The 26,033-nt window shown below is 37.6% G+C and overlaps 1 protein-coding gene across 12 annotated transcripts in view; it reads right to left on the bottom strand.

Moving 5' to 3' along the window:
- The window catches only part of MLIP (muscular LMNA interacting protein), a 262,957-nt gene that overhangs the window by 160,983 nt on the left and 75,941 nt on the right, over nt 1-26,033 (bottom strand). Inside the window, exon 1 of one of the 12 annotated variants that reach the window (XM_033217479.1) lies at nt 25,600-25,765. The exons of the other annotated variants lie outside the window; for them this stretch is intronic. Within the exon in view, the coding sequence (XP_033073370.1) occupies nt 25,600-25,632 (33 nt within the window). The 5' untranslated portion in view covers nt 25,633-25,765. Of the gene's footprint in view, nt 1-25,599; nt 25,766-26,033 lie in introns of those variants that run through there. 12 annotated transcript variants of the gene reach the window in all.

Here is a 26,033-nt window from a genome sequence, read left to right as displayed (position 1 = left end):
AAGAAGTGACAGTCCAGATTTTTGTCAGTGGTCAATCAGTTTATTCCAAGTGGATTCAAACTGCTATGAAACTCTTCTCCTATGTCTCATTCTGTCGTTTCCTCTCTGATCTTTTCTTTCTCTCTTTCCCTCCCAAAATCATAAAGCAATACTTACGCAAGTTGGCATAATCAAATTTAGAAGAGAAAATACTTCAGCCTCTACTCTTCCCTGCTCAGATTCTTTCTTGAATCATTTTACAACATGAAAACCAATTAAATCAATGTATTATTTTGACATTTTCCTCTGTGTCTTATTGGTAACTTTCCTCTAACCATTTTCTTTCCCTTGTTTTATTAACTAATAATTTACAGACTGTTTCTTAAAATAATAGAAGTCATAATTTTTACTTAAAAACACATAAATGGTCATGCATTATAACAGCATGCTTCAGCCATCTGGATAGTAACCACATATAGTTTCAAAGAGTGCATGTATTTTGGATAATTTCTATAGAAACCATTCTGTATTTAAATAGAAAGTGATGGCACCTGATCAAAAAACGGGTCCTAGTCTTGGATGACAAAAGAGTGTGTAAATTACCTGGGTGGAGAGGAGAAGAGAGTCTATCCACTAATTACAACAACTTTTCTATAGACAAAGAGTCATCTATGGTCTGCCCAACACCCTTAAGTATTTTATAATCACAAACTTTTAATGATCTCTCTCCTACTAAGAAACACAAACTGGTCTGTGGAATCATCTTTTTTTTTTTTTCACAAGAAAATAAAATTTGTCAAAGTTTGCAATAGATGAATAAAATCCAAAATTCTCTTTAAAATCTGGCATTATTGATGGCTGAAGCAGACATCCATCGCCCTTATTACTAAACAGATATTACTGTAATACCTTTCAGTCAAAAGACTCTAAGATACTGCTTTTAAAATAAATAATACAGAACAAATAATCTCTCTTCCTGACATGCGAAACAAATTTGAGAAAAAAAATAGATTAGTCCACAGAAGTTTGCCAAGAAACATGTAAGTGATTAAACAGATCCAGCTGCCAAGGCTATTCAGACATCCATTTGTCAGTTTTTATGCCTCGGGCTTGATAACAGAAGGTACTAGAAGTCCCATTTATTTATCTTAATAAACATCTATTGAGTACCAGTCACGATTCTAAGCTCTGAAGACATAAAATAATAAAGGCTTGGAACATGTTCTCAGCATGGCTTATAGTCTCATTAAAGAGACACCTTCACTCATGACGGGAGCAGTGAGTGAAGTCAGAGGAGGGTGACAAGTCACGTGCTGAACACAGTCTGCATAGGCAATGCGTGTCAGGTTGTTTTCAGGGAGAGTTCACTCTTAGCTTCTGCTAGGTCCTAATTCTGGCAAACACTGGGACACTTCTGCTCAACCCTTGGTGGTATTTTTCCTCTAAAGATGGGAATCATCAGGTGCTTGTATTCGTGTCTCTCAGGTAATGGGTGATTCCCGAGATCTTAATCAGGACTAACCTGATTCACAGGCTCAGAATTGAGTATGCAATATTTAAAGTGAGTCCTGACATCTCATCAACGGTATGTGAAATTCCATTACAGTCTAAATTTGGCTGCATCTGTATTGGACACAGACTTCCACTTCTGTTATTACTGCTTATAGTAGTGTACCACTATAACTTATAATATACTGCTATAAGTGTATAGTTATACTGCTTACTCTTCTCCTTGGGGTATATTCTCCTAGTTTAAAAAGATATTAGTAATCCTTAATTAAAGTAAACCAAAAGCTTCAAAGTACTGTTTGACCTAACAAGATATTCAGAAGAAATGAGTAAGCCCCATACAGGGTAGAATTTGAAAGAGGCACAGAGACAATGATAAGAAACATTTATCCATTAGGAATAAGTGTATGTGGTTCACTCTCTCCTTGTCGAATTACTTTCTTAGCTTGGTTTCAGGCAATCCATTTCCTTTCAGTCCTTTTCCTATCCCATGGACACTCTTCTGTGTGCTTTGTGCCATCTGACCCCTCAGCTTTGAAGTAGCCCAGGAGTCACCACTTGGTGATCACATCCAGTTACTTAGCTGTAAATAGTATTTATAAGCCAATGAATTCCAATTTATTTCCCTAGCCTGGATGGCTTCTCTGGATGACTTCACTCACACAATTAACATCATTATTGGAACAGCTCATAGATATCTGAACACCAGCACATCTGAATCTGAATTAATTGCATTTCTTTTGAAGTTGTTCCCCACCTCCCAAAATTTTCCTCACTTCTTCCAACAGTTTATATCTGTTTCTAGTTGCTTCGGCTAAAAATCTGAGTTCATATTATTCTTCTCGGTTTTTCAGAATAGCTTATCAATGTATTAGTAAATCCTGTTGGCTGTCCCTTCAAAATAAATCCAAAAACATGAATCTATCTCACGAATTCTACTTCTAACATCCCAGTAGCAGAACCTGCCATCATCTTCTTTCTGAATTATTGCCTCCTAACTGCTCTTTCTGCTTCCACTTTGACTGCTGAGTGGATGCTCTGATGAACCATCCATATCCCCTTCAGGCTAAAGGACTTATTCCCCAACTGCTGGGAGTGCTGTAACTGTGATCAGCTGTCAGTCCTCTTCAGGAGCTCCTCTCAGCTGTAAAAACAAAAACAAAAACAAAAAAAAACTCTTGCCCCAAATCACTCTGCTTTCTTAGGGGCATTGGATGGCTAGTTGATGCATCCATATAAAGTCCTGCCCCCCTCACTCCAGCTTGAAACAACTCTAGAGAGGAATCCATTCCAGAGCTCCTCATGAGGTCAGTTAGGCTTTGAGACCACCCTGTAGCCGTCTCTCCTTCTGCCTCCTTCTGCCTCCTTCCCATCTCCTACAGGTATAGTTCCTGGGAGCACTCCCTAATAAACTTTGCATGCTAATCTCTGTCTCAGAGCCTGCTTCCTGGGAACCCAATCTGTCATATCTTCCATGTAGCAGCAAGAATAAACCTTTTAAAACAGAAGTCAGGCTATGTTACTTCTCTATGCAAAACCCTCCACTAGATTCCTGTGTTACCAGGAGTATCAGTTCTCATAACAACCTATAGCCCAATGATCTTACCCCTACCACTCTCCCCTTTTCTCCCACAACTCCAGACACAATAACCTTCATGTATTTCTAGAACATGCTAATCCTACTCTCCACAATGTTCTTCCCAAGCTGGTTACCATGCCTTCATTTCCTCATGTCTCTGCTCAAATATCACATTAACAGTGAAACATCCCTTACTACCTTATATAAAATTGCAACCCCATACCTGCTCCCCTGCCAGCACTCTCTACCCTTCTTAGCCCATGTTATTTTTCTCCAAAGGACGTACCAACCTCTGATGCTTGTTTCTTCTCTGACTTCCTTCATCGGATTTTAAATACCATGAGGGCAAGGATTTTGTTTCGATTACTGCTATTTCTGTGGCACTTAGAATAGTATGTGGCATGTAAAGACACTCAATAAATACTTGTCCAATGAACTTCTTGACTGAAAGTGAACTCTTTATTGCATAAACTTATTTTTTTCTAATGAAAAAGATAAGTTTGGTAAACTTTGAATTGACTGTTCAGAAGAAAATGGAATCAACCTAATCTTCTCAAGTTTCCTAGTTCCACTGAAATAGGAAATCACTCGCATTCACAGCCCTTACAAAGAGTCAAATGTATAGGGGCTAAAGAAAGGAGCAGGACGCAAGTAACAGCAGTCAGATCCCGTCTTGTAAATCGCACCCACAAATGCATGCAGCAAGAGACAGCAGGATTCTCAGAGCTGTGAAATGTTCAGTTGCTTAGGTCAGAAGCAGAAAAAAATAGGTTCTGGTCTCCTGATTTTCTACCAAATAGCTGTGAGGTCTTGGGTGAGCCACTTATTTTCTCAGGAGCAATTTGTTCATAAAATGAGGTTCTAGATCAGCATTACCCAACGTGCCCTTCTTAGAATATCATCCTTGCCAGACAAATGGTGAGCAAGGGATTTTGTCGTCAAATAAATTTAGGAATTGGTATATTCCATATCCTATATTTGGAGGAGTCTCACAGTCAAAAGGCCTTTTAAGCTGTGTTTAGCCCATGGTTTTCCACATTTATTTGGCCACAGAACCCTTTCCTTTCATAATGCACGCTGTCATCCCACTCACAGTGTGACAGAAGTGCTGAACTGCACAGTCCACAGAGCCTTCTTTTAGCCATAATATTTGATGACTGTATGAAAAGAAGACAGTTTTGGGGAAAAAAGGGGAGTTTCCACAAAATTACTAAATAAAATTCTATTTGTCGTCTTGGCTGGGAAGAGAGCAGAATGAGCTAGATGAAGATCAGGAGATGTTCTCTGAGTTAGAAAGCAAGGAAGGAAGGTGGTATATATTTCAGGTCTACTAAGTATAAATCCAGTTGTGCTAACAATAGTTGCACAAGCAACATATTCAGTGGCACAGGAATATGAACTGAATAAATGAATGATAGATTGACTGAAAGACCTTAAAGTATATTCAAGAGGTACTAATAAGGCATGTAGCAAACAGTTGGGAATACTATTTAATAAAAAATGTTCAGAGATTCCATAGTGAATCATTTTTACATATGTCATAAAGGAAACAAATTCTAACACATGATATACTTCATAAAATCTTGTTTCTAAGCAGATAGAGTGATGCCAGCACGTTTTGAGGTGACAGTATATTCCATAAAGGAACAAAACAATGTAATATTTACTTATAATATGATGTTGGCATAATCTGACTTTTTCGTTTAAAATAAAAGGGGAAGCAATAGCATCCTATTCCATGCTTTTGATATATTTACATATGAAGAATGCTTTCAAAAGTTTTTATCATATTTCACAGAAAAAAACAAAACTTTATCTATATTACTCAGTTTTGACCAAGATAAAAACTGTGTTAGAAAGTGTTATTAAAATGCCTTAAACATAAGAGGGTTTAATTGATTACTTTAAGAAGTGCTAAACTTCTTCCACTCAGGCTCAGCTCACCAGGGCAAGTCACAAACCTCTCTAGCCCACAAGGTATCATATAATAGAAAAGCACAATGATAGCCAACGTTTTGTCATTAGAGTCACATATTTCAGAAGCAACTGCATTTTAAATTAGTTTCCACATACTTGGGCAACATAAAGAATAGGCTAAATATAAGTATAAAGATAAGCATATCAAGAAAAGAACTACTTCTTAGAATACATGCTTCATATTTAATTTTAGTGCTTCATTTCTTTTCATTTGTACTTTATGGAAATACATGACTTAGCAGAATTCGTGAAGGCAGATGTCAGAAAGCCAATTTTTTTTAGTTTAGTCTTGGGCTACCTAACCGTGATTGGAAGAATTACATAGAGAGGAATACAGGAGTAGAGCCAACCAATTGTGTGTGTGATACAGAGTCAAGAGCATGGGCTTCAGATCAGAGAGCACTGATGTGGCATCACATCGCCGTCTGTACTTTCTAGCTGGGTGACCCAAGGCAAATTAGTAATCCCTCTGAGCTTCATTTATTTATGACCATAGATTTCATCACACAAACTGAAACGCTTTCAAGAGTGAAAAGGGGAGCACTATAAATTATTGCCCTGGGATAGAAGCATATTGAGCAAACCAAGATATAATCAGCCTACTTATTTGCAATATTTAGATAATATCTCACTCCATTAGGGTTAAAATGGCATGACATATGTTATCTTAGAAGTCTGACACATACATGTGTTCAGTAACAGTTATTTCCTTTCTTCTCACATATAGAAAATTTAGAGGTTGGGACAAGATGAGGGGCTTGTTGTGTTACCTTTTTAAAACAGAGTAAGATTAAGTAAGGCATCTTCTCCCTCTGCTTTGAATGCTGTCCCATAGCTCTCTCCCTAGTTAATTCCTGTTTGCCCTGCTGAGCTCTAAGAAACTCAGAGATTCCATGGTGAATATTTTAATTTACATCATGAGGTTAACATAATTTCTGACACACAACACACTTTATAAAATCATTACCTAAAGAGGGCTTCCCTGGCTCCATGGGTTAGGTACAACCTCCTGTTGAACCCTCTAGCACTTGTACTTCTACATGGTATTTGCTGCTTTCAAATTACATGATTATACAGTGAATTCTTTAGTGTCTGGCTCCTCAGTTGGAACATAAGTGCCACTCTCAGGGGAAATGTATCTGTTTTGTTTCCTGCTGTATCCCCAACACCTAATACAATGCCTGTCACATAGTAGGAGGTCAACACATGTTTATTAAGTAAATGAATGGTTGCATGCTTTATACTAGATGTATGGAGGATTCAGAGAGGACAGGAGGGGTTTCTGTTTCAAGGATTTCAGGATCTGTTGGGAAATGAGAGTGATTTAAACACTATATTAATTTTGTCACTTTAAAGTGTCACTTTGAAGCTATACCACATATAAAAATAGCAACCGAACCTGAATGCCAAAGCTTTGGATGTTTTAGGAATCTATGAAGGAAGCCAGCATCAGAGGGTTGTGTGAGAGGCCAGGGTACATAAAGAAAGATGAGAAAAGCATCTCTGGTCTAGATCACTCCTCCCACTGTTGGCAACCATAGTCTGTCACCGTGGCTACCTTAAACAACCCACTCAAACCAAGAGCAGATTTCATCCTACACATAGACACCATTTAATGAGTTTTATGTGATGCTGCTCTTGATATTTAATATATTATCTTTTATATTTCTCAGAAGCCAGCAAGAGAATTATGATGTCCACTAGACAAGTAAGAAAAATGAAACTCAGGGAGATTAAATAACTTGCTCAACCAGCACATGAGACAATGGGATTTGAACTCAGGTCCACCTGGCTAGAACCCAGGTTCACGTTGCATCTTGTTTGCTCCCTTCCTCTTCCAGCCTTACTTTAGAGATATACATTTATAGGAAGGTGATAAGAAGGGTGGAAATACAGAGTACATAACAATGCAGTAGCCAGCCAGGATCTTCTTTCTAATACGGTTCCTACCCAGGAGAATTGCACTCTGAGGAATACTTTTCTCAGGCTTCCAGTATCCATTCTCAAAATATGGCTGTATACTCTGAGTTTCCCACTGTTCACAGCTGTTATTCTCTTACTATAAAAGCAATGTATGCTTATTTTGGAATATAACTTTAAAATAGAAATGAGATAAAGAATATCAAAGAATACAATTAAATTGTCACTGGCATGCATACTAAAGCTACATACTTTTCAATATGGATAGTACAACATAAGCACAGGAAATTATTGTTGAATGACTACATATGGTTACCATAAGTAGTTAGCAAACAATATTTATGTTCCAAAATATCCAAGGTAACATGTGAGCTCTAAGATGGTATTTTATAGCATCTACTTACTAATTCTACTAATGGAAACAATGGAATTTAGAGTCAGAATTGGGTTTAAAAACATAAATCTACTTATTGTTCATGGATAATTCTATATAACTTACTTAAATTCCATGAACTTTCGTTTCTATTTTTATAAAATGGGCATAATAAAAGCATCTGAACCTCATATGATGGATGTAAAAATTAAATTAGATGACATATAAGAGTCCTAGTGTGTGGCCTGGCACATAGCAGATACCCAATAAATATTCATTTCTCTCTTTCTTTTTAGGATAAAGTAAATGTATGAGACTGAACAAAAATTTCTAATTGATAAGAGTATGAGAATATCACCATGTTTACTTACACTATTTCCTCCTTTTTCTCCCCTTAATATTTTTACCCCAAAATAAAATAGAAAGGCAGTTGCTAAGAATCTTGACCCTTGTCTACCATCATCCAAAAGATTTTTACAAACCCTATGACTCTTGTCCACAATAGCTAAAAATCTTACTCATCAGAAGTTACATGACAATCAGTGGCAAGTTAATTGATCTAAACATTTGCTCTGTATCCTCTGGAACCAATCACCATTTAGACTGAAGTGTTGTTTTGAATGAAGATACATATATATTTGTAAAAAATTAATTGAGTGGGCGAAGATTTGTAGGTGGATCAAATTACACTGGGATGGTCTTTTCTCGTGATTTTATGTTTGACACTTAGTAATTTTCATCCTGGGCAAAACAAAACAGCTGATGGCCACAGTTTGCCAATGTGTTTTCCCAGTCTAGGAGGTGTGCTGGGGACCCATACCATGCAATCATCCATGAAGGCAAGAATTAATGATGCCTGTTTGGATCACCAGTGTATCCCCAGTGCTTAACATTCAGTAGATGCTCAATATATATTTTTGAATGAATGAATGGTTGTGTGCCTACCACAGAGAAAATAAGACAGTGCTACGTGTCAAGTTTAAAGGAATAGTAGATAAAGGACAAAGCATTTTTTAGTTTGTGGTAAGTCAGTAGCTGCAAATACAATATAATCCCCTCACTAGCACTTCTCTGACTAACCACATTAGTTAATAGAAAGCTTTCTAAGACAGACATGACTACTGTTTCAAAGGTGAGATATTAAGAAGCAACATAGAAAACATTTTTAAAAATTTTCTTCTCATGGCATGTAATAAAGCAGTAACATAGGATGGAAGAAGGAAAAATTTCAAGTCACTAAAATAATGCATTATATAAAGATATTTTGTATACCATCAAAGAGAAACTGAAAGAGCAACCATCTTACCAGAAAAAAAGCACTTTATGTACTTATCAAGCTTGTCCACAAATTAAAATAAAGACACTACCAAACACAACAAAGAATGGCTCTATCATTTCCACAAATAAAACAGGTTATCTAACACTTAGAGTTTTTGTAAGAATTAAATAAAATTATACATGGGATGTCTCCAACATGATGACCACCATGTGAAAAGCTTTCAAAAGAGATTAGTTATTATTGTTGTAGCAGCATATTATAATCCTGAGTTTCCAAGGTAACTAGAAATCTAACATTAAGTACGTATGTAAAACCAATGCATGCCAGTGACATCATCATCATTTAAAAATTTCATAAAAATGATTACTGAATGTACTCCAAAGCACTTTTCTTTAAAATCGACATTTTGATTTCCTTTTTTCTCTGATCAACTTTTATCATTTTTTTCTTGCCTTTACATTTATGCCTTTACATCTCTGCATATTATGAAGCTGTATTCTCAGTTATGATTTTGTTAAGTGATAAGTAGAGGAAAGCAAGCCTATCCCCTTCAAATCTGCCTGTTCTAATTACCAATTCTAAAAACATAAATACTTTTTGAGAAGTCTTTGTTTTTGAACATCACAGGACTATTTTATTTAAAAACCTCTCTGTGATATCCCTGGTGAAAACATTTTAAGAATCACTTCTCAGTCTTTTGAAAGTGCACATAGGCATTAATAAATCTGGTTACCTGAAAAGGGTTAGAGATGCTGAGCAGGCTGGCAATCTATAAGTCTTAGATTCCAATATGCTGCCCATACTCTGTGGTGCACAGTTATATATATATATTTTTTTTTTGCAAATCAACATGTGACTGTGTAGGAGATAGGCCAGCCTTCAAACTATGTGAAAATAGCTTTGAGATATTCTAATGACATTCAATTGAGTAGTCTGTAGGCATAAAGGAATTTGAGACACAAAAAAAATCATTGTTTCAGTGCATAGTTATTAAAATGTTTTGCTATAAAGACAGAAAGCCTTCTTTCTTTTTGGAGACATTTACTAAAGTCCACAATGTTTTCTGTTTTCTCAATAAGGTTACCAGTAAAAATGCGGTAAATTTTTCTTCAAGACTTCAAATTGAATTTAAATTATTTTTTAAATAATAAAATTTCCTGTCAAAGCTGACATGGGAAAGATACAACAAACTAATTCCTTTTCAAAACAACTTTTTTTGGTAAAGAAGAATAGATGATCATCAAGCACATTTAACAGTTTCTATGAAAATGTATCTGAGAATTTATATCAGAAGAATAAATGTGGATTTTTGCAAAGTCATTACTTTTTAAAGAAATTTTTGGACATTCTAGACTCTTAAGCATGAGCTTAGCAGCCAAACTGAGCTTCAAGCTTCAATCCCAGTTTTCCCACTTAATAGCAGTGAGACCTTGGACAGATTTCTTACCCTCTCATTGCCTCGATTTTCTCATCTGCAAAATAGGGATAGTAAGAGTAGCTACCTCATAGGGTTGTGGTTACATGAGTTACATAAGCTTTTGGAACAGTAGTTGGCACATAGTAGGCACAGAATAAATATTAACCCCTATTATCAGCTATTATTCACAATAGGATTGCCATACAAGTTTTAAACAGCTCGTTCACTATTTTCCACCTTTCTCTACCCATTCCCACATCCTCTCTCAACACTCTAAAGATAATCAATGCATGACCTCTTGCTACTCAAGTAGTTGACTTTCTCTTTCCCTGAACTTCTGTGTTCTAAATATTGTTTGTCCCTTTCATCTTCAAGAAAGTCTTTCTCCTGGTCTTCCCTGACACCATCCTGCCCTGGTTCTTCTCCAGTGACTTCCCTGCTTCCCCTCCTCCTTCAAGAGAAAGACCCAGCTGATCACTCCTGCAATCCCAGCACTTTGGGAGGCTGAGTCAGGAGGACCACTTGAGGCTAGGATTTTAAGACCAGCCTGGGCAACAGAGTGAAACCCTGTCTGTACAAAAAAAAAGAAAAGAAAAAAAGAAAAAATTAGCCTGGCGTGATATGCACATATAGTCCTAGCTATTTGGGAGGTGGAGGTGAAGGAGTTCTTGAGCCCAGAAGTCCAAGGCTGCAATGAGCTATGATCGTGTCACTTAACTCCAGCCTGGGTAAAATTTTGAGACCCTGTCTCTAATAAAAAAGAAAGAAAAAAGAAAAAGAAAAAGAAAGAAAGAAAGAAAGATCCCCAAGCCTTAACATCTGGAATCCTCCTCTTTCCATTGCCTGAGGTCTCTCCTCCCTGACTCTCCTCTCTCATGTTCTCTGCTCTCATGGTTTCAGTGCTCATGAGAACTGGCTGATTTCAATGTGCATGTCCAGGTCTGTGCTCTCTCCTGACTTCCAGCTTCTCCTCTTTGATGTTTCACTTGCTGACTCTAATATGAGCAACCATGGTGCAAGTCACTGGATTGGGGAGTTTGACAAACATGAGTGTGAGGCTGGGTTCTGCCATTTACAAGTTGTATGACTTTGGTCAGTTGTCTTCCTTCCTGAAAATCTCCATTTCCTTATATATATTATAGGCCGTTTATAAAACGTATCTGTTAGGTTCCATTAGATAATGCAATAGATATAAAGCATTTGAAATAATGCCTGTTACATAGAAAACCCTCAACATATTTTAGATGATTATTAATACTGACCTCCAGCTAAATATGCCCCAAATATTTTGACATTTCACACACATGTATAAAACAACTCTTCTTCTATATAATTTCTAGAAATGTTTTACTGCCACCATCATTTTCAAGACACTAGATTTTAGCTTTTTTTTTATCATTTTGTCTCACTTGTTTCCATCATCTGAGTGGTCCTACATTTCAATTGCAATTTTAAAATAACAATAATTTTAAGCTGTGTATGTTGCTGCCTAGTTGAAGGGATACTCTTCAGCCTCCTTTATTAGTACATATGGCCATGTAACTAAGTTGTAACCAATGAGAAGTAATTAAAAGTAAGTTTCTTTAAAATATGTGACATGCCCTTCTTTATCTCACCCTCCATTCTGCTGTCTGGAATTTGGATGTGATAGCCAGATCCCTAGCAGCCATCTTAGATCCTGATGATAAGGGCTTCACTCTAACGAAGACAGCATTCTGAATAAATTGACAAGAAGAGATCTCAAACAAGAACAAAACTAAATTTCTGAACATTTTTTTAATGTGAGAATAAAGCAAACATCTATTTTGGGGTTTTCTCTCTTTTGCACAGCCAGATCTAATCTTAAGTAAATTAACAACAATTCAATTTCTAACTCTTCCCTAACATGTAGCCTTCTTGGTAGCCGGGCCAAGTTCCTCACAGTCACACTACCTGCTTCGGCTCAGTTGCTTCATTTCCTGTCCTTCCTGTCTTCTTACCCTCCACTATCTTAGGTCAAGAGTTCAGATCTACCAGGAGTCTTCTCTAATTTTGAAGTGCTCAGCTCTCTTCATCTAAAAACACTGTAGCACTTACATTCTGTCCTACAGCATGAATGACCCACATGGAATAGTCCTGTCTCTTGAATTGTTTGCAAAATCATTAACAACTGGGTGTTGCAGGTTGGATTATCTGGAGATAGATGCAGAGACAAAATTCAGGGTGCCAGATATTTATGAGAGAGCAACTGGTGGGAAGTAAAAGGAAGAGGCAGGATTGGCAGAGGGAGAAGTTGGATGATGAAGCAGACCCAACGGAGCCTGGGCTAATTGGGTAAGGAGCTTAGGAGCTCCCTAACACTTGGTATTAGGAAGTGCTGCCCGTAAGTGCTTCCCATATCCAGCCAAAGTAGTCAAGGCTTCACCCGCTGTGGGCTTCCCTGTGAAGGTAACCTCAGTGGAAAGCCTCTCTGCAGATGAGGTTGACCCTGAAGGAGGTGACAGCTGGATGCTACCTGCCAACCACACCTTCCACAGCTCAACAGCAAGACCTTTCTCAAAACGGAATCTGGGCACCACATTTCTGTGTCTGCCATACTATGTCAGCATTTTATGCTTCTCTTTCCAAAGTACTAATTTTAATAATAAACCTATAGCAAGTATTCGATAAATACTTACAGAGCTCTTCAATTGAATGTATTCCAAGCTTGGTATAAGAAATATAATCTGTACAAAGTTCAGGAGATAAATTTTCCTATGCCCCCCAGAAAAGTCTTAAAAAGTTCCAAGTATCTTGGACTGCAGGCATGCACTACCACACCCGACCAAAAAATTTAACAAGTTCCTTTGTAAGAACAAATCTTCTCAAAACATTTCCCTTCTGCTTCCTGGAATTGGTATTTACTTTGCATAAGATATAAGTTTTTTGTTGTGCAGAACATGCCTTTTTTACTTCACTTCATACATCGCCTACCTGCTAGATGCTGCTAGGGCCTCCAGTCATACTCCATCTGAAGTAGCAGCAAGTGGGAGGGACCTGCCCATTTGACTTGCTTATTATGAGGAACACCGTGCTCTGGGGGAAATATTCTAAGGAAGAAAACTTGCGATTCATCTTGAGATCATGAAAGCAAATTCATGAACAAACAAATTCACGAATTCAAACTGAGAACAGAGATTCTGACTCTGCAAACTCTGACTAAACTTGCGCTCTTGTTTCCACTCTTCTCTCATAAGCCCTTTCACTTGAAGATCACTTGGGGGTCTCTAAAGATCTCATAAATAATTTATCTCTCCCCTTTGTTAAGGGGCCAATAGAAAATGTCATTAGAAATCAGACAGTTTTCCTGTTTCCCGTACCCTTCTTTTTTACTCCAATCACTCTATCCATCCCCAACTGCATTCTAGTTACAGGAGGAGTCAGAAAGGGATTGGGAGGGAAAGGAAAACCCAGAATTGAATGAGGTCCTAACTCTGGTCATCCGTAAATAGGACAGCAACACGGGGGAAAAAAGCACCAAAGATAAATAATGGTTATTATTATTTTTAAAATAATGAAAATAAGTGAAAAGTCAGTCTAAGGTGGGTTAGTGAGACCCACCTTCCTCTCACTTTGTCCTGACTCCTTCTGAGTAGAGGGAGCAAAAGTCTCTCTTCCCCATTATGTATCTGAATTGTGACCAATACATTTACTTTAGCCTCGAGATAAGCAAGATGAAGTAATCACAAGGTGAGTTCGCTTTGTGTGACTGCCTGCTGCAAGTCTTCCTATATCTCTGTCTACCCACCGCTTCCCAAAATACATCTTTATGGTAATTTAGCCCCTTTAAGAATCACTCCCATCTGTTCTCTGCTATGACGATAGTTACTTCAAGAGATAGCTATCTTTGCTAGCTGGCTGTGGAGCATGGTGGTGATGGTGGTTGACACACAATCTACAGAAAACTCACCCAAATGTAATCCATTTGTAAATCATCACTTGAGTGTTTTTGAAATGTTTGTGTTTGGAGGTTGTTTTCTTCATTTCCCTGAGCCAGAAGGCCTTGTCAGAAAATCAAACTTCAAAAGTGACAAACTGCTCTGATCATATAAGGGTGGTTTAGTTGCTAGGGAAACCACTTTAAAAGGAGAAACAGATCCTTTTTGTGAATTTATAACTGAGAGAAGAAACAGATGCTAAGTTTCTGAGTGAGTCTAATTTACTTTAAGACACATTTGGGGTCGGTGGGTGGCAGCAATGAGGGTTATATTTTTTAGAACATAGACATAGCAAATTCTCCAAAATTTAGGAAACCTTGGTGTAGCACAGAAATTATGGGTGCAAAACAAGAATATCTGTCTTCTTCTTAGCTTTGTAAATTAAAAAACAGTCAGAAACAAGACAAATATTTTTTCCCAGGACACTTGTGGGATATGGGAAAACTGCCAGGACTCACCACCAAGCCCCACACAAGTAAAAGCTTCTGACAGTGCTGATGGTGTGATCTTAGGAAAAAAACAGAAATTTCTTGTGAATACTCTGCAAATATTTGCAAAGGAGTTGTCCAGAATAAAATAAAAATATGCAGACTGAGGCTGTTTTATGCAAAAATGGACAAGGAGAAGACCTAAGTTTTCTCTCAAAATACTTACCCATACCTGCCAATTGAGCCTCAACATGTAGAGCTTCATTTTTCTTATCTTACAGCAAGTTTCAGATTCTTCCCTGAAAATGAATTTTGATACCAGGGAAAAGGAAAAACCTAGGCAGTAGCAGGAGTGGCTTCTACAATAAGATAAGAGAATTCAAAGTTGGTTGTCAAAAAAATATTATTATTATTGCTGTTATTAATATTATTGTCATCATCATTATCATTACTATTAACACCATCATAATTTATTATTTCTATCATCACCAACATAATACTTATAATGCTTATCCTCTTCATCACCATTACCACTTTAAAGTAAAAATAGCTACTCTTCTTTGGATATTTACCATGTGTCATAAATTGTAAGTGTTTTACATTCATTATCACACAATTCCCAGAAGTTGGCAGACTCTTTCTGTAAAGGGCCAGAAAGTAAACATTTTAGGCTTTGTGGGCCATACTGTCTTTGTCACAGCTCTTCAGCTCTGCCACTGGATGACCAAAGCAGTCAAAGAAAATACGCAAAGAAATAGGTGTGCCTATGTTCCAATAGAGCCTTTAGCCTGGTGGGTCACAGGGCCTGTAGAAGAGGGAATAAGTGTGCCTATGCGGATGCACAGTAGTAATGGGTCATGGTTGCCTCCTAATTTCCAACAGAGCAGTCCGAAAGTGCTTTCTGGACTAGCCATAAATCATTTTGAAAGCACCAAATGCTAAATGACTTGAATTTGAAATTTCACATGTGTTTTAAAAAGCCCCCTCGTTTTAGCAGCTAATGAGCTTTTTGACCTTAGACAACACTTGTGTTGCCAGACTCCAGATTTCCCATCTGTAAAACATAGCTGCTTGCCTAGATCCATGTTTTTCCAACCACAAGTCACGACTATGAGTGAGTCCTGTTTGGCATTTTTAAAATGAATTAGATAAAAGAAGAATAGAAGAGAGCAAAATCAAATTTAATAGAAAATACATTAATAAGCATTATTTCAGAGGCTCTGTTTCAGATATATATGAACACACACACACTGTACTTGTGGTTCACAAATTTGAAAGTCACTGGACCAGATGACCTGAGAGCTCTGTGCAGCTTTAAGATTCAATAACTTGAGCTGGGCACGGTGGCTCATGCCTGTAATCCCAGTACTTTGGGATGCCGAGGCAGGCAGATCACCTAAGGTTTGGAGTTCAAGACCATCATGGCCAACATGGTGAAACTCCATCTCTGCTAAAAATACAAAAATTAGCTGGGCATGGTGGTGCACGCCTGTAATCCCAGCTACTCGGGAGGCCCAGGCAGGAGAACTGCTTGAACCCAGGAGGCAGAGGTTGCAGTAAGCCAAGATCGTGCCACTGTACCACTCCAGCCTGGGCTACAAGAGTGAAGACTCTCTCAAAAGAAAAAAAATAGATTTAGTAACTCTGTAGCCCATCCTCCCTGCAATAAAACCACTCAAATCACACACTGAAGTGATGGAAAGTCAATGGGACTATAATTCTTATCAATCCTCTCAGAAACTTAAGTCTTGCAATTGTTGAGAAAATTTAAAACCATTTTAATTTAAATAAACCATTTTAATATTAAAGCCATTTAAATATTATTACATTATGAATTATATTATAATGCTATTTATGTCATTATAATAATACACTTATACCACTATTTATATATTAACAGTAGTGATACTTTTGCTACACTGTGGGTATAATTATAAGTATATTTAAATATATTTTATTGGGAAAATATGATCAATAAAGAAGTATGTTCTGCAGAACTCGCCTGACTTTTATGGTACTACTTGCCTATCTATGAATAAAACAATAATATCAAATAAGATGTCAATAGCCTGTCAAACATGGGACCATTGTGAAATGATCTGAACTTGTACCAAGATATATAAAAGGGGCAAAACTTTCTAGTTCTTGTTTTCATTTGAGGGATACAGTATATGCTATTGCTAGGCCAATAATTATGATTTGCATTGAAATTGCAATTCACAAGTATGTAGAATGATTCAGCCAAAAGAACTCAGCCCTTTTGGTTCCATTTAAATCTGGAAGCCCTAGAGGAAACACTACTCATTTGCAGAAATTGTAGTGCCAGTGTGTGTGATATATTGAACGAAAAGGACAGGAAAGACACTTCAAGCATTCACCTTCTGATATTGAAACCCATCCTATTTTTAATCCTCTCTCTTGGGTATTTAATTCCAGATCCTAGTCAAGTCATGCTGTAAAAACTATCCAGGTTGACAAATTATCTGTGTTCACTTAGCTGCAATTTCCCTTCTGAAAACCATCTTCATGAATTGGTATTCAAAAACACATGCTTGGTTTAGAGACAATCTTGTTGAATAGAGAAATGACTCTGAAAACCAAAGAATTAATAGCAGAAATCATAAAATTAGTTAAGTACAAAAAAGTGAGACAGTAAATACGAATGTTTAAATGGGCTGAAAGTTTACAAGTTCTCACACAACAAGTGTTGGTATAATTAAAAGAGATCTGTAACTGGAGGTCTAGGGTTTAGAAGGATCATGACAATAGATCCTTGGAACTCGGATTGAGCTCAGGGAGCTGTTCTCAGACACTGAGGATCAAGTCATTGCTTGCTTTTCACTGCAACTGGGGAATGGCTAGATTTACTTGGCAGTAATAATGATCATTTTAGGAACTCAGTGATTTTTCTCCCACATGATCTTGAAAACCCACCTTTCCTTCTATCTTATAGGCAAGACTAATTCAGTCTCCCGGCTAGATTCCTTGAATATAACTTTCCCACTCACCATTTTATCCCACCTTCAATTACCAAATAATTTCTCTCAGACAATATTAAGTGAAATGCCTATATTGGATATGCTGATACTCAATAGGAAAAGATAGTCTCCCTTAAAAGGAATATAGAGTTCGTAGTATTTAATTTTCCATATTTAATTAAGTGACTTTAGAAATGTTGAATCAATTTTGTAATTTTATGAATAGAAGGTGCTCTCAGAAATAAAATCTCAATGTATGACAACACACTATAGGAAATATGGGTACAATTTATGAGGGCTCAACTTTCGCTCATCAACCAAGAGTTTCCTCTACAGAAGCAGTTCTCAATTCTGGGAGATTTTTCCCCCCAGGGTACATTTGGCAATGTCTGGAGACATTTTGGTTGTCATAAAAAGTGGGAGAGGTGTGCTCCTGGCTGCTGGTGAGTAGAGGCAAGGGATGTTTCTAAATATCCTACAAGTCACAGCACAGTCCCTAGCAACAAAGAAATATTTGGCCCAAATGTCAATATTATTAAGGTTGAGAAACACTGCTTTACAGTATTTCCGCCATAAAAAAACATGAAAAATGATTAGAACAAGGATAAATTTTTGTCTGTACAGTTGACTTACTCATTAGCAAAGTTATTTTGTCCCCTACATTAATCTCAAATAAGTGGGATTCAAATTCATGCTAAGCAAAATTACAAATCACTACATGAGTCCATGGCTCAGAACTTTAGGATTGCTTATGAATGTCAAAATTATGCATGCCAAAATCCACTGTGCTGTGTGAATGTGTGTGTGTGTATGTCCCCCTCTCTCTTTCTTTGTCACACACACACAGATACAATATTTAACATAGATAGAATGCCCTGCATACGACCGGTGCTCACTACAATATGAAGGCTGGTTCTCACACCAATATTTACTGAAATGGAGAGGGTCAAAATGACTGTCTTGAAGTCAGTAGGATTAATTTCTGAATAACCAAGGCAAGTTATTCTAGACAGAATGTGAAAATAAGTTAAAATGGAAAGCCTAGAATGTCTGTCAAACTTGCTAACTAGTTACGGAGGTAGGATTATCTTCCCGGGAAAAACTAAGTAATTTCTAAGTTTAGCAGATTCTAACAAAGTAAGTATCTTCCACTTAACTATTGTGCTTAACTTTTCTATCTCAAGACATCCTGATAAGATAGCTGATGTACTCCATACAGCTGTCTGGGCATTTTCTGTTGGAAGAGTCATGGTGGGGGCATTATCACCCATGGAAAAGTTGAGAAGAAAGCCTAAATCTCACAGCGTCAAATTCTCTCTGATGCTTGAGAGGCAGTTTAAGAACTGCTGCTTATGCTTCTTCTGTTAATATCCAACAGCATAAGAAAGAAAACGAGAAAATGAACAAAACTGATCAACAGAAACAAAACTGATCAATAAAAACTGATCAATCCTGCAACTCATTTTAGTTTCACTAAGAATGACACTTCCAAATCAGAAACAAGGCTATTTAAAAGGGGGAGAGGTACTGTCAGAAAAGATTAATGAACAAATTGATTGTGGTATATGCAGACAATGAGGACCCCACTGCTATGAGGAGGTTCAATTCAGAGACTTAAGACAGAGGTGCTAAATCAAGTCCAGTTTCATTCAGAGAGTATATTGATGGCCTAATTTTGTTATAGTACCATAGTTTTGAAAATGTTCAAGATCAGCAGCAGTTTAGGCTATACTTTAGAAACATTCTGAAGTAAGTTCAATACAAATTTTAGTTTAAAAAATAAAGTCAATATTTGGGCTCAACTCAGGCTTTAGAAAATTCTTCACATATATTTGGCATTATGGGATTTTGTTTTTTTGTTTTGTTTTGTTTTTGAGATGGATTCTGATTCTTGTCACTGAAAGGCTCAAAGGGTCAGGTATAAGCATTCTGTAAGAGGGATAGTCTTAGAGCTTTGTCATATAAGCCATCCATCAGATATAGAACTGTCCTGAAACCCAAGTCTTTCAGCTAATCTGTCATTGCTCAAAATCAAAATGTGTATTCAGCCACATTCTGTACTCCTTGAAAAGAAAAAGTACAGCTTTGAATCCTGGGAGTAAAATTATCCCGTGGCCTTGGGATATAAAACTAATCAGGTAGCATAAAATACCAGGTGGCCCAATATTCAAACTTAGCAAAGGTAATTCCCAGTGGAATTTATATCCTGAAAATAGGTATTTTAGCCTTGCTGAAATGTTATTATTGTAAAGGGATTTTTCTTTTTTAATGATTAATGTTAGGTAACCCAGCACGGCTACGTATGTAGAGAATGTCTACAAATTTGCATATGTCTTTTAAATCCTGAATCAATTTATTAATTCAACTAAAACCCACACCAAAAATAAAAGAGGTTTATTTGAAAATAAAGAGGCTAATGTTGTACTTTGTTATAGGAATAAAGTATTTAAAAATCCACCAGAATTATAAGTCTAAATATTTTATTTCCCCCTTTTATTCAGGTTCCACTAGAAACAGTAAAAACTCTTTGCTATAGGCCTCAAAAAATGTTGAACTTGAGGGAAAAAAAGGTGGCCTCCAAGGTTTCTGGAGTATGGACTTATCAACAAAATAATTTGAGCACATACTTCTATAGGAATATCTATTAATTTATTTATTCACTATCATGCACATGTGGTCCTGGACAAATGTATAATGTAACACATGCACCTAAATAGAAATTTAAAAGGTGAAAATAAAAAGACAGAATAATAATTTTCTCCATACCCTAATGGATTACCTGGCACAACCACTGAGATTTGCTTACCAGTTATGAGACCACTGTAATAGGTATAATAAGCTATTCAAACATAGTGGTTTTTTTTATGACTTAAGCTTTTTGAGCTTCACAGAAACTGATAAACAATGGCCACCAAAGTTGAGAAGCCTGTCTGCTGAAACACCTAAGAGACAGATGTGCTTTGGAATGTTCTTTGACCCCTCTGTAATTAAAAATATGGGCTAGAGAGATATGGGGATGAGGGACATTTCTCTTCTAAGGTTAAATAATGACACAGTCTTTGTGGCTGGCCACGCTCTTTGACCTCGTTCAACTCTGGCATCAAGATTGTCTCACCTACTACAAAACCCCAGGGAAAGCTAAGAAGGGTAAAATGAATCAGTAATTTCATAAGTTACTGTATGTGTATGCTTCGATTTATCCGTTGGTGCTCCCACTTAGGCCAGACCCTCACTTCTTCCTTCCCTGAACCTCCAGCATCTGACTTTTGACATATTCAGGAAGTTTAATGCCTCAGAGACCTAAGCAGAAGTTTCTTGCTTTTCCTTGGCTTGTTCTTCAGAAAAGACAAACTATTTTACTTCAATTCTGAAACCATCTTGCATAAACCAAATGTGTCAAGTTTGGAAAACACATAAGCATAAGAATATGCAAATTTCCTTTTGGGAACAAGAACTAACTTGAAAATGATACCATGGCCCTTTCTGAAGACTCCAGAAGAAAGCTGCTTAGCTCAGTAAGTTACATTAAATCATGAGTAGGTTCAGCCTGCCCAGGTGTTCTCCTTCTGGACACATTCCCCAGGTAGAGCTTTAGGCTCTGCAGAAAGCCTGGTTGCTGCCTGGCAGATGGATCTTCTGGCAAAACGCAAGAATCTCAAACAGTGGAGGAGTCGAAAAAAGAGTATCTTTCCCATAAGCATCATAAAGTATCTTGTGTTTTTTTTAATTTTTCTTAATCAGTTCAATAAATGGCAGCATCATCCAAGCAGAATCTACTTTATTTTATTTAGACAAAGTAATGTTCTCATAACCCACGCAGGTCCAGAGCTTGGATCCTCTTCCTTCTCACCGCCCCTCACGCATCTGAGGGAAGTGGCCCCCAGAGGAAGGAGAAGGTGTGCAAGTGAGGAGTCACCAAGCTTTCAAAGATGTCCTGAATTACTGGAAATTTTTTAGCCCCTCTATTAGATTCATTCCTCTTTGCTACTATTTTTTATCCCTGATTTCAGTGGGTTTTTTTTACATTTTTTTTTTTTTTGCATCAAATTACATTTCTTTCTCTTGAAACAGTTTCCCTCTATGAAACCACCCACTTCAATTTAGTCATTGAGTCATCAGAATGGACTCATTAATAGATAAAGACAAACAATCTGAATCCAAGGCTATTTGCTATAAATGTGAAACTTGCACCTTTTCAGCAGTTTACACACCTAAGGCAGATTTTGTAACACCTCCTTGCCTTCTACCCTCATAGTCACTGAAGAGGCACAGCTATAGGATTTTTTGGCTTTGATGCCATATCAGAATAGACTTCCAGAAACCACTCCCTACTTCCGTATACTCATAATGTTCATATACTCATCATTTGTTCAAAAAATTTTGACTGAGCACTGGTTAGGTGCCAGGTGTTACCCCAGATCCTGGGGACACAACAGTGAGCTAAACACACAAAAATCCCTGCCTTCATGTAACCTCTATTTTAGAAGACAGGGATAGATGATAAATAAAATAAATTACATAATATCTTAGAATATCGTGGTCGGCCGGGCGCGGTGGCTCAAGCCTGTAATCCCAGCACTTTGGGAGGCCGAGACGGGCGGATCACGAGGTCAGGAGATCGAGACCATCCTGGCTAACATGGTGAAACCCCGTCTCTACTAAAAATACAAAAAACTAGCCGGCGAGGTGGCGGGCGCCTGTAGTCCCAGCTACTTGGGAGGCTGAGGCAGGAGAATGGCGTGAACCGGGAGGCGGAGCTTGCAGTGAGCCGAGATTGCGCCACTGCACTCCAGCCTGGGCGACAGAGCGAGACTCCACCTCAAAAAAAAAAAAAAAAAAAAAAAAAAAAAAAAAAGAGAATATCGTGGTCATGCTGAGAAGGAACTAAGCATGGAAGATATGCACAGGGAGTACCAGAAGATAGAGGTGAGAGCACAACAGATTTAAATAGGCTGGACAGAGAAGGCTTCCTTGGAGGCGACTTTTAAGAAGAAGATTGAAGGAAGTGAAGAAATAAACTATGCAGAGAACTAGGTGAAGATACTCCAAGAAGAGAGAACAGCAAAAGCCAAGACCCAAAGGTGGGAGACTATCTGACATCCCTGAAGAACAGAGGTTGGTGTGACCGGAGAAAATGACCCTGGAGAAGAGCCACAAGGGATGTGGCAAGATTCTTAAGAAGCGGCCAGACTGCTAGGGCCTTGTTACCCACTATAACGGACTTTGGCTTTTATTCTGAGTGAAATGGGAAACTGTTGAAATATTCATAGCAAAGTGGTGACATGATCTCACTCCCTAGCAGCAATGAGCATATTAAGCACCCGAATCTTGGTTTCTTTATGCCCCATTCCCCTAAAATGAATGAGGTTTCCTACAGAAATTGCTGATTCCAAAGCTCAGTCAATAAAAGCACAAAGTAATACCAAAAATTAAATATACACACATAAATAGGTGGCGTAAGAAGAAAAAGAATCACTGTTCAATTGTGGACACCTTAGGCTGGAGGGGTCTTTTAGACATTCAAGAGAAGATGCTGAATATGGAGTTAGATATATGAGCTAGAATTTAAACACAGAGTAACATCTGGAGATGTAAATGTGGAAGTTATAAAGATACAGAGAGCCTGTACAACCTTGAGATTGAATCATATTACCTAGCTAAGGAGTAAATGTAGATAAAGAATCAATGAACACACATGCAGCGGTGGTAAACGTGAGGAGGATGAAGGCTGAAAAATATGGAGTATTCATAGAAAATAACCAATAGTTCAGTTATTCCAGGACACAGGACACACAAATCTGAGCAGTGGAAATTCAGGCTGTCATGGCAGGTCCAGGAGAGAATACAAAGGGCCTGGAATGCAGCCTTAGGAATTTCTTCTTCAGAATTCAGAAGAAGTGAGAGCAGCAGATGTAGACTCAGCAGTCATCAACATAAAGCAAGCTGGAGCTTCATAGCCTGATGAGACTGCTCTGGGAAAATAAATAAATAAATGAAGGCCTTGAGCTGAGGCTAGAACTCTGGTAACTCTGGAACTATTCATGTAGGAAAATGAGTGTGAATAGATGCTTGTGTGAGTCAACCACTGGTAGGCAGCTCGTCACACAATGACCTTTTCAAAGGAATAGATCTGTGCTTGGCAAGCTGAAGGCTTCTCACAGGACACTGCAGCTGGGCTTGTAAAGCTGTTAAAGCTCACTCTACTGGGCTTCCACCCTTTAATCTCACTGATTCCTTTTGTTTATTTGTAGCCTAGCTACAAATGAGAAACTTGATCTCTTCAAATATCCCCCAGAGAATTTTGACATGACCAGAGATGATGAAGACAAGCATGATATCATGATAAACATGAAGTTTACTGTGTGCCAAAGTACTTTCTCATGGAGTCCTCACAAAAACTTTTTGAAATAGGTATGACTATCATCCCTATTTAATAAGTAGGAATTCTGATACTTAAAAATGGTTCACTAACCTCTCCCGAGGTCGTACACCATGCAATAGCTATAGCACTCAGGCACAGGTCTTTCTGACTCCATAGCACTGAGGTCTTAGCTATTGTCATACAATGTTTCTCAATGCCTCTCAGAGGTGCCACTTGGAACCTCAGCCAGTTAGAAATGGTGGGGCCGGTGTCAGGAGAGAGGAGTAGGATGAAGATGTAACTGTCACTTGGTCTGGCCTTGTGCCTCAGTTATCCATTTAAGGAACTCTCAGTTGAAGCCCATGACTTACTAAAGATGAAAAGCCTGTTATGGATGCAATTTCTAGTGAAAAGCTACCTGCAGGGTGAACACAGTAGATTTCAAATCTGGTCTATCTACGCTTTAAGAAGGGTCTTCAAGAAGTGGAGGTTTGCTACAAAATTGGAATACATTCCTAGAGTAACACCTGGGATCATCTCAAAAAACCTTCAAGTCTCGACATATACAACTTTTAGATAGAAAGTAAATGAAGCGAAGAAGATTTTGCAGAAATTCACAATGGCCGAATTTTTGAAGCTTTTATCCACCATCTCATTTGCTCCCGTGACTCTTAGATTAAAATGCCTTTACAATAACAGGGATACATTGGGAACAGTCAAAGCTGTGCTACCCTGGGGGAACAAGCTAAAACAATGCAATGAAAATATACTAATCTTCCCTATTTGAGGAATTCAAAAAGAAAACATAATTCCTGAATTTGCAAAGAGTACTTTTCTCTCCTTGTTAACCCAAATTAAAAAGATTCCAAGCTATTGCATATGTACACATATCCACCTGCTTGAGGTATAGAAAAGCGATTAAGTCACCCTGGAATGCATTCATGGTGGATTAAATAAATACCCTCTCCCTGTCTTATTGCACTTACATCTACGTAATGTGACCCTGAGTGCAAGAGCAGTGCCTTGCAAATAAAAGCTGCAGGAACGTTCAGTACCCACTTATTATTCCATCATCATAGGCTTGACACACCCAGCAGTAAATGTGATCATGTTCAGCACCATAAACAAAATTGTTATCATCAATTACTACTGTGGATAATTCATAGTTTCCAGGGACACTACCGGAAAAAAAAAATAATAAATGAACCTTCAGGTGTGGAATCTTAAGCTTCAACTAAAGAGTGTACAAAAACTGGGATGCCAGCTTAGGAAAGAGAGAAGGGAGGGGTGATGGGGGGAGCAAAAAAGTTCAAGGAAGGACAAAGGGGAAAAAGTAGAACTGTGACTTCTGTAATTCACAGTCATAAAGCATAACTGAGACTATGTTAAGAAACCAGAATTACATGTTGAAACCTATTTCAAGATCAATTCATTAAAATCATGAAACATTTTTACATTCCCGTTTGTTCTACTTAAAATTATTTTTAAATTAAAAAATATATAATCTCAAATTTAGTCTTAAAAAGTTGCAGCTTAAATGCAAAGCAATTTTTCAGATTCATGACACTCATTCCTACCCACAATTTAGTTAAATTATTTCCCATTATATAAAGTTATAGTAAAATCAACTTTTCCTGGAGCAATTCTGAAGTTGAGCATGCTAATTAGTCCATAGCTAATTTAACATCTGTTGTCTGATACCATTATAAACAGCCATGCCACCTAAAACATAACTAGTGCAATATGAAATAAGAAATACAAAGACAGTACACAGCTATCATTGATGTTAAATGTATAACAGGGTGACAATATTGAGGAATTGTACTAATGTCATAGAACTCACAGAACATTCAAATCCAAGGTACCAGCTGCACATGGAATCCGGTGCCACGTGTCAAACTAGCAGATGTCAAGAAAGCAGTGGTTGTAACGACAAGGTCAGTGTCAGCCAATAGAACTCATTGACAGACACTCGCCTGTGTCAGCTGCTGATATTGATGAGCTGCAAAGATGACAAAGCACGGTACAAATTATGCCCTCCTTCCTCCCTGCTTCCCCAACAACTCTGGACTGGAAATAGCAATGCATCTGTTATTTCAATCCCATCTGAATATATTAACCTATCTTGACCTTATCAGTGATCTAAGAGAAACTCTTTGCCTGAAAATTGAGGGAAGCTCTATTTTAAAAGTTAAAAAAGGACCTAATCTGACTTGGCTACAAAAACTATGTCACATTTAATATGTTTATTAGTACATATTAATATATGCATAAATT

The sequence above is a fragment of the Trachypithecus francoisi genome, unplaced genomic scaffold (assembly GCF_009764315.1).
Source record: "Trachypithecus francoisi isolate TF-2019V2 unplaced genomic scaffold, Tfra_2.0 Lachesis_group10, whole genome shotgun sequence".
Classification (NCBI taxonomy): Eukaryota; Metazoa; Chordata; class Mammalia; order Primates; family Cercopithecidae; genus Trachypithecus; species Trachypithecus francoisi.
The sequence above is the reverse complement of the archived record's forward strand: the minus strand, read 5'-3'. Positions and strand labels throughout refer to the sequence as shown.